We start from the raw sequence: 13956 nt of genomic DNA, 5'->3' as shown, positions 1-13956 counted from the left end.
TAAGCACCCTGTTGGGTGGTTTGGGAGTCTGCAGAGAGGGCAGGCTTGGGCCCCCTCAAGCAGGGCGCCGTGCACACCACAGCCTCTTCCAGGCTCTGCAGGAGCGGCGCTCAGGGCCTGCCATTTCTCCCCGAGCTCTCCGCACACGCGCGACTCCTGGGGCAGCGGACGTGGTGTCTCTGCTGTGCTCCGGGGACTCGGGCACGCGCCCCCTTGTGTCCTGCCTCGTGGCAGCTCTTCTCCTGGGCCTTGTCCCTGGGGCTCAGGGTGCTCTGGTCTGATGGAAACAAGTGACTGTGGGCTCCGTGGCTGGGAAGTGACAGGTTGTGCTTTGCCCCCAGGACTGGGTCTCAGGCTGGGGCCGTTCCTCCTGCCACGGCAGCTGGTGTGGGGCGGGGACCGCCATGTGTTTAGACGGTTCTTCCTTAAAGCGTGGCTTCTTGGCTGCCGCCTTTCTGGTGACTCGAACCCTCATGGCCCCCCGGGCCTTTTGTCTGTCCGCCTGCCAGACCCAGGACCAACGGACCCTTCCCTCCTCTTTTGCCCGTTAGCTTCTGTCTACCCTTTGCTCTCTGCTCAGATGCCCGTGGGCCTCCAGGACGGGCTGGGCCCTGGGCCACATGCTTGGCCCCGCACACGCTGCCGTCAGGTGGGAGTCCCTGCTCTCCTGTGCGGTGGCGGGCGCTGGTGCGCTGGGCGCCCGGGCACGAGCAAGGCTGCACACCGGCCTCTTCACCGCTGTGCCTTCTTGCCGTGGGCCCGGCTCCGTCCGGACCATGTCCCTTCGGTGTGCGGGGCTGGCCTTGCTCTGTGTTGACACGCAGTCATTGAGTGTGTTTGTGAGTTCCTTTAGTGATGAGACAGCTGTAAAGTAGTAGATAGTCTTTATTCCTTTCTTTTTTCTTTTTTTCTTTTTCTTTCTTTTTTTTGTTACAGATAGTTTATTGTGAAATTAGTTTCCACACAACACCCAGTGCTCATCATTCCACATAACACAAGTGTCCTCCTCCATGCCCATCTCCCCCCTCCCCCCCACATCCATCAGTCCTCAGTTTTTGTCAGCATTCAAGTCTCTCATGGTTTGCCTCCCTCCCCCTCCCCCACCATTTCCCTCCTTCTTCTCCTCCTCGTTCCTCAGTTAAGTTCCTCCTAATCCTCCTATACGTGCAAACATACGGTATTTGTCCTTCTCTGCCTGACTTATTTCGCTCAGCATAACACCCTCAAGGTCCATCCATGTTGCTACACGAGGCCAGATTTCATTCTTTCTCATGTAGTATTCCATTGTATAGATAAAGCACATCTTCTTGATCCATTCGTCCATTGATGGACACTTAGGCTCTTTCCATGTTTTGGCTATTGTTGAGAGTGCTGCTATGAACATTGGGGTTCTTTTTTCATTTTTAATGTTCATCTTTGGGAGTGAGAGTGAGCCACTGCAGAGGAGGGGTAGAGAGAGAGTGAGAGAGAATTCTAAGCAGGCTCTATGCTGTCAGCTCAGAGCCCAACACAGGGCTTGATCCCATGAACTGTGAGGTCATGACCTGAGCCAGGATCAGGAGATGGATGCTTAACCGACGGAACCACCCAGGCATCCCTAGGTTGAAAGGCGTTTTTGCTGGAGGGAGAGCTCTGGTTTGCTCAGTTCTCCTTTCTTCGCTTTGAAGCTGTTATTCCCCGCGTCTGACCACACTGTCCGCTCACCCTTCCTCGCTCCTCTGCAGGGGACGCGCTACTTTCCTGGGGCTGCTCTAAGGATCTTGTTCTTGTCTTGGTTTTCAATCTGGATGCGTGTTCGTGGCCTGTTGTTTTCTCCCCCAAAACGTACGGAAGGGTTCAAAGAGTTTTGCAGTGACCTGCAAACCCCCGCTGCGTCCCGGGGTGCCCTGCGTGCTCCCTGTGTCCTCTGTCGAGGAAGCACTAACACCGGGAGGGCAGAGCAATGTGGCGTCTGCTCTAGAGAGCGCACAGGTCTCTCATCCGCCCGGGGCGCCTGGAGATCCCCAGCAGATGACGTCAGCCCCACAGATGACCCAAGCCCAGCGGCAGAAGCGTGCCCGCTGGGCACCCTGAGAAGCGAGTCTCCGAGCTCAGAGGCTCAGTGTGGCAGAGGTCTGGGGAGGAGGCAGGCAGTGTCCCCCTGAGAAAGTCCCCATGGAAGGAGGGACGTGCGGGTGCAGACGGAACAGGGTCGCAGACAGAGCCGCGGCTGCGGAGAGGTGGTGTCGTGGAAATCCTTGAATGTTGCAAAAAGGAACTGGGGTGATCACTTTCTGCTTGAAGTTACTTACATGGGACTCTTGACCCGTTTTGCCCCGAAGCACTCCATGGTCACGTTTATTTATTTCTGCCTTTAGGTATGGACGACAAGAACGCCACGAAGCTGAACGAGCTCATCCAGGCAGGGTGAGTAGGCCCGTCATGTGGGGCATTGCTGTCGCGTGCGGCGCATGCACCCTTCCCTGCGATGCGGAGCCGGGAATACGAGGGGCGGTCTATCCCTTTTGTCACCAAGGATTCTGCAGTGCAGACCTCCCCAGGGTTCAAGCTCACAGCCTCTTAGAGCCCCTGGAGAGCAGGGGCACCTGGCCTGGGCCTGTCCCCATCCTGTGCTTCCCTCGGGTCCCTTGTGGGGGCGGCAGCGTCCACGCAGGCCTCCCTGCCCCCTGTGCCCGCCCCCGCCCCCATCTGCACATTGGGGAGCACCTTCTCCTCTTGCCAGAGCGGTCGCTCTTCTGCTGGCCTGTGGCCCCCGGCCCCTTTCCTGTGCGGCCCTTTCCACGCCGGCTGGCGCTCCGTGCCCACGAGGCAAAGCGGGGTCTGACGCCGTGTTCTGCCCTCACTCGCATGATTTGCCCTGCTCGCTCAGCCCGACTGCAGTGGCCGTTCCTGCTGCAGAGGTGGCGTGCGGCCCCTGCCCCATGCCCCATCTTCCGTCGTCCGTGGCCCTTCGCCCACTGGTGCCCAGTCCGGAGTTGGCCTTGGAGCCCTCCTGCGCTGTGTCAGCCCCGCCGGGGTCCCGGCCTGCAGCCGCCGTCTGACTTGGCGGCCCTCCGGCCCTGTGACTGCCCAGTCTTCCCTCCTGCCTCGCCCCTGCCGGGACCGTCCCAATGCTGTGCTGAGCTTCGTGCCTCTGTGTGCCCTCCGTGGGCTGTTTAGCGCTCCCCGGGGCCTCCATTCCCTTTCCTGGGCGAGGGGGCCCAGGTCTAACTTGTCCTTCATCTCTGTCCCTCGGTTTATAAGTCCCGTTGGGTCCTTGACGTCTCCTGGACCCCCGTTGGAAGTCTCCAGCAGTTTTCTTGGGAAAGCCCCCGACCCCACACGCAGGGCTCTCGTGGCCGCTGCTCACGTTGGTCCCCAGTCAGGTGGAGGCAGTGTAGCCTGGCCCGTCCAGCCTGGTTCTGCCCGGCCTCTCAGAGCTGCTCTGGCCCCGGGGCCCTGACCACCCCCGTTCAGCGGGTTCTGCGTGCGTGGATTTCTCACCCGGCCTGGCCCTCGCCAGTCTGCCGTGTCTGTCCCGCCCCCTGGGCACTCTGCCCAGACCCCGGCTCCCCGGCTCCGGTGGGCCTACCTGCCACCCCCCAGGCCCCTGCTTCCTCCGCACACACGGTCTCCCTGCACCCCTGGTCCCTTTTCTCCCTCCTCCTGGTGTCGGATGGCCTGCAGGCCCCTGTCCCTCAGCTGTGAGCCCCTGACGGGGCCGGCCGCGTGACTTCTGCTCTGGCCGCAGCCCAGCATCCCCCTCACGGATGCTCCTGTTCAGTCCGGGGCTGATTTCTGTGAACCAGCCTGTGGTGGCGGCTGTGCGGGAGAGCCCCTATTCACCCCTGCTGCTGGAGAGTGCAGGTTGCCTCAAACACACTCGTGTCTGTGAGCAGACAGGGCCTCCTGGAGGCCACCACCCACTGCCTTGTGGGTCATTTGTCATGCCCCCTCCCACCCCCCTGCCTGCTGCAGTTTCTGAGTTTGTGGGCTCTTCGAGTGGCCTGTGTGCCCGAGGAACCTTGGAGGGAAGGCGAAACGTCCTTGGCTGAGGGGGTTTCTTACCTAACTGTCCGCCCAGCGCAGGGAGCTGCCCCGTGAGGCGGAGTGCTCTCCCCAGATGCAGCTTTGGGGGCTCTCACTCGCCCTTGTATTTGAGTCGCCCTGGCGTCCTTGGCCGAGCCTCCCCCTGGCTCTTTGTGTTCAGGACGAGTGCGGTGAGTTCATGGGAAAGCCCTCAGCTTGTTGGGCTCTGCCTCAGTCTCCTTGGAGGCCCGCGCAGAGAGAGGGTGGCCTCCCGGGTTTCCGGAAAGGTATGTGGGCCTGATGCGTCACCCTTAATCCGCTATGAGGAAGGCATGTTCTGATAAGTTTGAAAGTGGCCAGTCAGTTGTAGGGCCTGTTGGAGACTGGAGAGCCCTGGGCCCTGAGCTGGGGGCCTGAAGGTCCGGGTAACCACAGACACGGCGCCAGGTGCCCTCGGTCTCAAAGAGACCATCACAGTAAAGCCCAGAGGTGATGTGATGGTCAGGCTGGTTCCGGACGAGCCGGGGCTCCTGTTTGCTTTGGACGTTTACATTTGGATTGTGACCTGAAAATAGTAAATATGCACTAGTCTGCACCGATGCGATCAGAGATTGGGTGACCCTGTGGGGTACGAGGGATGAACGTCCCGTGTGGAGTTCCGTGTCACTCATGTAGAGCCTCCACCTGCTGGGAAGGGAGCACAGCTCCCTCCGCCTTGGGCGTGGGCTGCACGCAGGGAGGCGGGAAGGAGCTACCTGGACACCACCTCACCCCAAGAACAAGGTCAAGGCTGACTGTGGCAGGTCAGGTTGAGGGCGTGGGAGGGTGTCTGCCTTCCCCAGTAAATCCTATGAATCTGCAGGGGGTGTGGGCTGCAGCCGGAGTCACACTGCAGCTCCTTCCTGCACCCACTGGGGGGGACTCGCTGCAGGGACGCCCTTGGAGCCTCCTTCCTGCTCAGCCCTATGAGTGCCAGTTTGCTGTGACTCCACCCAGATGAAGAAGGGGGATCAGTGTTTACAACCCGCCTCCCCAGGACCTGCCTTGTACCACCTCGTTCTGCTCAGGGTAGGAAGGAAGCGGACAGGCACTGTTCATAGTGGTGGGCGTGGGCACACAGGTGTCAGAGCTTTGGCTGGCGGGAGGGGTGCCCGCAGTGGTGTTTGCAGACAGCGGGAGACCTGTCTGCGGCCTCTGACCCCACAGCCCCACCTCTAGGGAGTGGTCAGATCAGTGGTGAGCCACCCTGGTAGCATCTCAGATTCGCTCTCGATAGCGAAGGGGCGACACAGAGAGACCAGTTCCTGGGTGGGACCTGGGGCCTGTGTTGTGTTTGGAAGTGAGGTGGGTTGCGTGCGGGGCTGCAGTGGGGTGGCTCAGTGTGTGGCTTCCACCTCACACCGGGGTCTCTTCAGGTGGTAGATGCAAGAGGCGCTCCTGTTTTCTGTTTTTGTTTTTTTTTTTATTGTTTATTTTTGAGAGAGAGAGAGATTGTGAGCAGAGGAGGGGCAGAGAGAGAGGGAGACACAGAATCCAAAGCAGGCTCCAGGCTCTGAGCTGTCAGCACAGAGTCTGACTCGGGGCTGGAACTCAGGAGCCGTGAGATCATGACCTGAACCGAAGTCAGATGCTTAATCAGCTGAGCCACCCAGGTGGTGGGATGCCCTGTTATTGACTTCACAGGTGTTTTTTATTATTTGAATCATTAACAAGAGTGCCTTTGTTTAGAAAAATTCCACACTGGGGAAAGGTGTTCTTTTTTATTAGCTTTAATCTGCTATTACTACACTTGCTCTTTAGGACTACGTTTATAAAAATGCATCTGTCTGTATTTCTGGCAGCGAAAATATAACATTTGTGGCTTCAGCCTTGGCTGGGCCTCATCAAGCGTGGGTGCTGTTGCTGCCTGGTGGTAGAACCGTCTAGGAGCCCTTGGAGGGCTGTGGGGTGAGGGAGGGACCCCCGCCCACCCCGTGCTGGCCCTGAGACCTCAGGGGTCCGGGACGGGTAGGAGGCAGTTCCAGTGTGGATCTTGCGAGGCCCTGGGCTCCAGGAGGTTGAGCACAAGGTGTGGATCCTGGCTCCTGCCTCCGCCCTCCTCCAGGCCCCGTCACCGTGTCTGTTGCCAGGGTGGGCGCTCTGGAGAGTCGCCGGAACACCGCTGTGGGTGGCCGCTGCATGCCTCATTGGGATTCGGGTGTCTGACTGCTGTTTCCTTCTGCCGCCCCATCCGGGACGCTCCCTCTGCCCTCGGTGACAGGCTCTTGCTCATCCCTCAGCTGTGAACTGCGAGGCCCCTCCCCAGCCCTGGGACTCCGTGAGGCCTGGATGTCCTGCGTCTTTCATGGTGACTGGTCAGCACGGCACTCCATCGGTGCCCCGGGTGCTCACCTGTCCGGCCCCTGACCAGTCAGCCCGGGTTCCGGGGGTGTCCCCGCCATGCCCCCCACTGCAGATCCCAGGCAGAGAAGCTCGTTGATGCCAGGTGCCACCAGCTGCTTTGTCTGCCTGGATACACGAGTGTTAGACACCAAACTTCTCTGTGTCTGAGAAGCAAGATGGTCACTCTTAATCTTCCAGGAGATTTCATTATGAAAGAGGTCAACTATCAGAAAGGTTGAGACCGCGGTGCGGCAGGCAGCTGCGTACCCTCACCCAGCTTCACCGGGGCAAGAGTGTGTCCACAGCGTGCGCTCACCTGCACCGGCTCTGGGCGATGGAGAGGGCGGCCCCGGCGCGCGCGCAGGGGTGTTACTTGTCCTGTCGTGTTTTGATGTGTCCTCCCCTGCTGGACCGCAGGCTCACCTGCGACCCGTGGCGCATGCCGCTCTCGGTGCGTGGGTCTGGGCAGGTGTCTTCAGCGTGTGTCTCACGATAGCGCAGAAACAGCAGCGAGATGTGCGGTGACCTGAGGTGCTGGTCCGGGGTCCTGCAGAGTCGTGCCACCACCCCGGGAGTCCCCCGTACCCCACCCATCATTCCCCTCCTCCTGGCCCCCCGTGACCTCCCACCCAGACTGTCTACACAGCTGCCTTTTCTAGAACACCGCTGAGTTGGTGTTACACGGCCGACGTTCTTCTCAAACTGGCTTCTTTCACTTACTGTTGTGAGTTCTAAATGGTGCACGGAGTTGAATGCCACCCCCATCCAGATACGGGGGTGCTGTCATCCCCGGACCTCCTCATGGCCGCCCCCCGTGCTCAGCCCCAGCAGCCCCTCAGCTGCTCTCTGTCCCCCATGGTCCTGCCTTTCCCAGAATGCCATCCAGATGGGGTCATGCCAGGTGTGGCCTTCGGAGGTTGGCGACGTTCACTCAGCAGTGTCCTCTTGAGTTCTGTCCCTGTGAGTCCATAGTTCGTGCCTTTTCCTGCAGAGCAGCGTCCCCATCGTGGCCGTCCCTCGGTCTGTCCGCCGGTGAGTATGTGTTCCGGGTCACCCGGGCTGGTCCACAGGTGGGCCTGTGCCGCCCTCCAGGGATGTCCCAGGTGCTGCCCCCACCCTGCACGCTCCGCCTTCACGGCATTCAGAGCCGTCCTCATGGGCCACAGCGGCATTTCCTGGTGGTGGTGGTGTACGTTTCCCTGGTGACTGACCATGTTGAGCATCTGGTGCTTGTCTGTCTCTGGTGACGGGCTTGCTCAGATCTTGTGCCCGTTTCCTTATCACTGAGTTTAGAGAGTTGCTAACGTGTCGTCCGATGGGGTTCATGAGCAAATAGCTTGGAAAGAATTCTTGAGACCTCTTGGGTGCAAAAAGTGATTTTATTAAAGCAGGACAGGACCCGTGAGGCAGGAAGAGCGGCACTGGGTTGTGAGGAGTGGCTGAGTAGGTACTTTTATGTTAGTGGGGGTGGGGGGCAGCCTGAGTCTCTAAGGGATTTGGAAGCAAGGCTTTCAGGACCTTGAGGGGCTCGCTGCTGTCGTGGTAAGGTGAGGCCAGGAAGGTCACGCTGTGCAGGATCCTAGTGTTGGGGCTGCGGGCGGTAAAGAGGTTTAACGGAAACTGCATTTTCTTCCCTTTGTTTCCCTCCTCCCAGACGTGAGTTCGGTGTTGCATAGGCAATGGGCAGAATTTCCTCTGGTCCACGGCTTGTCCCGCTTTCGTGGCAGCCAGTCCCGCTGAGGCGCCGTTTGCCACCTCCGTGTTGGGGCCGCGATCTTGGTCTCCTTCGAGGACTTTGTGTGCCCGAAAGTCACGCTGCTGCGCGTCTTTGTGTGCGAGTCGTGTGGTTGGAAATTTCGGTCCGTGACGTGTGGCGTGCGGTTTACGCGGGGTCGGTTTCAGCCTGTGTGTGTCCACTCACTCCAGCGCCGTCCGTTGGGAGCGCTGTCCTTCCTCCCTTGGCGCTTCTGCACCCTCGTGTGAAGCCTGCGGGCCTGCTGTGTGGGTCTGACTCCAGGTTTCCCTCCGTCCCGCTGCCTGGTGTGTCCCTTCCCCCAGCCGCACACCCTACTTCCCACGACCAGCGTGAGCGGCCCCGACAGGTGAAGCGGGTGGGGACGGTCAGTCCAGTGTGCCGAGAACTGCGGCTTCCTGTAAGGCCGTAACTCGTGGAGCATTTATTTAAGTACCTTCCCGTGCAGGCCTCTCACGCAGCCGTGCTCGGTGACCTGTGGATGTCCTTGTGTTAGCAGCTGTGGGACTCTGGAGCAAACGGCCTGACGGGAGCACCGGGGTCCCCTCCCCTGGGACGCTCACGGGTGGGCAGCACAGACTCGTCATGTGATTCTTCAGACAGGAAAGCCAGGCCCCTGTGCATTGCACGTAGAGGAATTAACTTGTTGCCTGTTATGTCAAACCAGCAACAGTGGGCGTGTGCACGGAGCCCTCCGTGTGAAGCTCCCTCTGTCCGAGGTCACATTGTGAGTCTTTCACAGCTGCCCGTGCCCTGGGGGCGCAGCCACCTTCCCTCCCAGAGCTGAGCTCCAGCATGGCTTTGCCCCACAGGCTCTGGCCTCAGGCCACTCATAGAATTTCTATTTGAGAGAAACAGACGGATTGTAATCTCAGAATGTTTTCTGGTCATACCAGAGGGCTGCTCAATTTCACTTAAAAAAAAAAAAAAAAGGAAGTCAGGAAACAGTTTAACGGAAAATATGATTATCGCAAACGCAGGTGCCTCACAGCACGGCCTCTCCCACTCTGTGTTGTTGGCCTGGCTCAGAGAGGCCCGCCAGCCCCAGAGCCACCCCTGTCACTGCAGCCAGGCAGGGACCGAGTCAGTCTGGAACACGTCTGTTTCCCAAATTGAGATCATTGCGCTGCAAGCGTTTGGTCTTAGTAGAGCGAGGTGCACGTTCCGCATCAACGCCGTCCTCTGAATCGTGCCACCGGACACCGTGAGGGGAGCAGGCCTCCCGGGGTCCCCTGGTCTCTGGGCAGCCTGCCTGTACCTCCGTGCCGCTCTCGGCGTCCCGCGTCTGATTCCCGGCACCGCTGGGTGCGCGCAGCGGCGGCTCCTGCGGATGTGTTGCCGCTGGAATCCCTGTGAGCGAGCGGGTTGCCCGCGGCTGTCAGCCCTGGCCCCACATGGCACCTCCTGCTCGGCCTCAGAAACACTCACGGGGGCCAGTGGTGACATCTACCCTTTCGGGGACGCATGTTGGAAATGCAAGCGTCTCCTTCCAAAGAGGAGGGCCGTGCGGCCTTGTTTTCAGAGAGGAGGCTGGGACATACTGTGCTGTGGGCGGGCCTCCGCTGCGGGGCACCCTTGGCCTTCTGAGCTCCAGTTTCAGGCAGTATTGTTTCCGGGAGATACTTTGTAAAGTTATCTGAGTGAGGTAGTGATACAGTCTCCTAAAAACATCAAATGGTACAAACCTCAGTGTACTACAGCAGTGCACCCCCAGCCCCCGCCCCACCTCACTCTCCAAAAGTAACGGTGCACACAAATGCCGCGTGTGTCCTGTGCTAAGTAAGTATGGATAGAACTCTCACTTTTTTTCACATCCTTGTGCGTTCTATAACTTTTTCTCTGAGGTTTTCTTAGAAATGAATTGGCAAGGGCAGCCCAGCTCTCCTGGAGGGGGTCCCAGCCGGCCAGCATTCGAAAAACTGGTTGACACATGACACATAGTGGTAAACGGTATACACTGACCTTGACCAATTTTCCAAAATGAAAACCTCATTCGTTCCCTGGCACCGGGTGGCTCATCCCGGAGGTCCGTGATGGGTATGGCAGCTGCAGGCGACACGCATCCTTTGTGACTTAGCAGAGGCGGAGTGAGAGCAGCAGGGCCCAGGGCGGTGGCCCTGTGGCGCCTTTGGAGTGGTCTTGCCCGTGCGTGACTTCACTGCCGCTTCGCAAAGCAGCCAGCCTTTATTATTTCCGAAGCGTTCTAAGTGTGCTTTTTGAATGGAGCTTTTATGACTTTTGTATTCATTGGTTATGTGGAGTTACTTTAATCTGGGTCACTTGGACATTATATAAATCCTGGCTGGAGCAGTGTCCAGACGAAGTGTCACCCACAGCCGTGACAGTCTGGGCCTGCCCGCAGCTCAGTTCTGGAGAGCACGAGCAAGTGGCACCGTGCCTGCCGGCTGCAAGGGGCCCAGACTCCCTGGGCGCTGCTGCTATGGTTTAGGATGGTGGTCACCGCGAGGGGGGGCTTCAGACCTTCTCTTGAAGGGCTCCCGAGGTGGAAGGGGAAGAGAGAAGGGCGTGCATTTGATGTCTGATGGGGGCTCCTGTGAAGTGGATGCAGGGGACAGACAGCAGGTGGCGCCACGCCAGTCACCAGGCCAGAGGGCGGGCAGGTGTCCTCTGCAGTGTGAGGCTGGAGCAGGAGCAGAGCCGGACCGCCAAGGTCATGACGAGGTCTCGCCGTGGACCGTCGCAGTTTCATGGGACTCTCATCTGTCCAAGCTCTGTGTGTGCTGGGCGCGCTGGCCCTGTGTGTGCTGGGCGGGGAGCAGCTGGTCACGTAGAGGCTTCACTGTTCCCATGAAACTCCGTCCGCAGGGCCACCACCGTGCGCTACAAAGGGAGAAACCTGAGGATCAAAGCGCCTATGTGCCGAGCCCTGAAGAAGCTCTGTGACCCGGACGGTACGTGAACACGGATGTGGGGAGGGGCCCGCGCGGGCTCACGATGGACTGGCCGAGTCGCAGGTGCGTCTCGTGCCTGCTCCGAGTCTGCGGAGTGTGGTGCCGTGGGTTGGCCGCCCCTGCACTTGAAACCCCTTGTCACGGCAGTGCCTCCGCATAGGAAATCCGGCTCAGCGGCCCTGCTAGTTCGGACGAGGTGGCAGCCGGTGTCGCAGGCAGCTCTCTCGTTTCCCGTTGCGTCCTGGCCTGTGGCCCTGGCTCACGGATGCACCAGTGGCCATGTCACAGCCCTCCTTCAGAGCGCAGAGCCTCGCGTCAGCCTTGCTCTCCCTCTCAGGGCCATCTGCCCGGAATGCCTCTTCGTGTTTTGCGCTTATGTCTGTGTGCCTGGCTTTCACGGCCCCTCCTGTCATAGGCTTGAGCGACGACGAGGACCAGAAGCCGGTGCGCCTGCCCCTGAAAGTTCCTGTGGAGCTGCAGCCGAGGAACAACCACGCCTGGGCCCGGGTCCAGAGCCTGGCCCAGAACCCGAGGCTCAGGTAAGGTGGCCTTTGGCCTCCGCGGGGGGCAGCTGGGCTCTCCCTGTGCTCCAAACGGGCCTTCGCGCTCTCTGGCTCCACGTGCGCTCACCGCGGCCCTCCGACCCAGGGGCCCCACGCGGGCAGGTGCTTGCGGGCCAAGCACGGGGTGCAGGGTGATGTGGTTTGCAGGTCGAAGGCCTCAGAGCCTTTCTGTCGTGTTTTCCCTCCGAACCCCTTTCCGCTCCTCTCTCACCATCTCCCCGGACACGTGCAGGGCACACGCTGGGTGTGAACCGTCTTCCATTTACGCCTCTTTTTTGTTTGAGGCAAATTTCTCATAACATAGAATTAACCGTCAGTCACCTGAAGGTGTCTGACTCCAGGGCCTTGAGGACCTTCCCACGGTGTTGTACGAGGATCTCCTGTCTCGCTCCAGAACATTTCGTTACCCCAGAAGGAGGCCTTTCAACCAAACTGCCCTCAACAGTGGCCTCCAGCCATTGCCCATCTGTTGTCTGTCTCTAGATTTGCCTGTTGGGGATAGTTCACTAAAGAGAATGGCCCCCACTTGGTTTTCGGTCTGGCTTTTTTCAAGGATTGGGACTTTTTTTTTTTTTTAAGTTTAAAATGTTTTTAAATATTTGCTTAATTTTGAGAGAGAGAGAACAGGGGGAGGGGCGGAGTGAAGGAGATGCAGAATCTGAAGCAAGCTCCAGGCTCTGAGCTGTGTCAGCAAAGAGCCCGATGTGGGGTTCGAATTCGTGACAGTGACATCATGACCTGAGCCAAAGTTGGACACTTTACCGAGTGAGCCACCCAGGCGCTCCCGGGGAACGGGACTGTTTTGAGGTTCATTTGTGTCTGGACCTCGTTGTTTCCTTGTTTTAAATTTTCTTGGTATTGATTAAGGCTGGTCAGGCCACACTTCCTGGACCCAAAAGGCGCTAACAGAGTAGAATGGTGGCTCATACCACAGCCCGTGTCCTGATGGAGATCTTGTTCTGTGTGTAAAGGGCACGGGGGAATCGCTTTTTTTTTTTTTTTTTTTTTTAACAGTTTCATGTGAGTTTGTAGTTATTTCAGTTTAAACGGTTCGTTTTTAAGAAAAGGAGTGTGTGGCCTGCTTGGGGACCGGGGCCTCGGCCCTTCCTTTGATGCCCCTTCTGCAATCACATGTCCTCGCCTTGCTGCCTCGGCCTCGCCCTACCCTTCAGAGGGTCCCCTTCTGTGTAATGGCCACCTTGTCCCACCCGTGGTTTCTCTGTAGGATGATCGTGGAGCTGCACCGGAAGGTCTCTAGCCTCATCGAATTCTTGAAACAGAAGTGGGCGCTCCACGAAGTGCGGATTGTATCCTTTTCCCGCTAGAGCAAACTCGCCCAAGCTCCGCAGCCGCTGCTGCCCGAGGATGGGGTCTCGCTTCTCTGGCCCGAGAGTGCAGTGGGCCCGCGGGGTGGCGTAGAGCCGGAGCTAACCCTGCAGCCACTTGTCCTTGGGCTCAGGTGTCTGGCCCACGTGCCTGGGGTAGGGGGCATGCAAAGCGTCCCCGCCAGCGGGCTGAGCAGGACGGTAAGGACGGCCCAAGACACCCTGTGTCCGTGACCGCCCTGGCCGGCGGAGGTTGTTGGGCGCGGTCCGTGAGGGAGGAGGCACGGGCGGTGCTGTGTGCCAGGCAGCACGGGGCCTGCTGCTGCGGCTGCTCCTTGACCTCCCTGACAGCGGAAGACGCTAGAGGACCGGCAGCTGCAACACTCGCTCGCCGCGCCCGCGCAGGAGAAGGTGGCGCTGCACCTGTTCCCTGGGGAGAGCTGCACGCTCACGCCGCTGCCGGGCGTGGCCCGCGTGGTGCACTCCAAAGCCTTCTGCACGGTGCACTGGCAGGAGGGCGGCCGGTGCAGGCAGAGTGCCAGGGACACCCACACGTTGCCTCCGGCGCAGATCCTGGGCATCCAGAGCGGCCAGGGCACAGCCAGGGGTCAGGTGAAGTGTCCCCGGGGTGGCGCTGAGGGCAAGGGCCCGGGACGTCCCCCTCCGTCCACTGACGCGTCGCAGAGCTCTGGAGAGAGTTCCCCTGAAAGTGCCCCCGGGGAGGGGGCCGCTGCAAGCCTTAGTGGCCTAGACCCGCCCGACAGGCTCCAGGAGAAGACCCCCGCCGCCGCTGCCGGTCCTGCAGACGGCCCCGCCCGAGAGCCCGGGGACGCGCCGTGCACCTGCGGCCGGCTCCCAGAGCTGGAGGACGAGCTCTCCCTCCTTGACCCCTTTCCCCGCTACATGAAGTCCTGCCAGGACCTCATCATCCCCGAGCAGTGCCGGTGCGCAGACTCGCGGCCCCCGGGCTGCGCCTCCCCAGAGGCTCGCGGCCCCGGCCCCGCGGAGGCTCC

The 13956-nt window shown here is 59.8% G+C and overlaps 1 protein-coding gene across 1 annotated transcript in view; it reads left to right on the top strand.

The window, feature by feature from the left end:
* CRAMP1 (cramped chromatin regulator 1) overlaps window positions 1-13956 on the top strand; it is a 43614-nt gene that overhangs the window by 11862 nt on the left and 17796 nt on the right. Inside the window, exons 6-10 of the mRNA XM_077762792.1 lie at window positions 2358-2406; window positions 10970-11055; window positions 11471-11594; window positions 12844-12925; window positions 13295-13927. Coding sequence (XP_077618918.1) covers window positions 2358-2406; window positions 10970-11055; window positions 11471-11594; window positions 12844-12925; window positions 13295-13927 — 974 coding nt within the window. The remainder of the gene's footprint in view (window positions 1-2357; window positions 2407-10969; window positions 11056-11470; window positions 11595-12843; window positions 12926-13294; window positions 13928-13956) is intronic.

The sequence above is a fragment of the Crocuta crocuta genome, unplaced genomic scaffold, assembly GCF_008692635.1.
Source record: "Crocuta crocuta isolate KB4526 unplaced genomic scaffold, BGI_CrCroc_1.0 scaffold234, whole genome shotgun sequence".
Taxonomy (NCBI): domain Eukaryota; kingdom Metazoa; phylum Chordata; class Mammalia; order Carnivora; family Hyaenidae; genus Crocuta; species Crocuta crocuta.
This window is presented reverse-complemented; position numbering and strand designations above follow the sequence as displayed.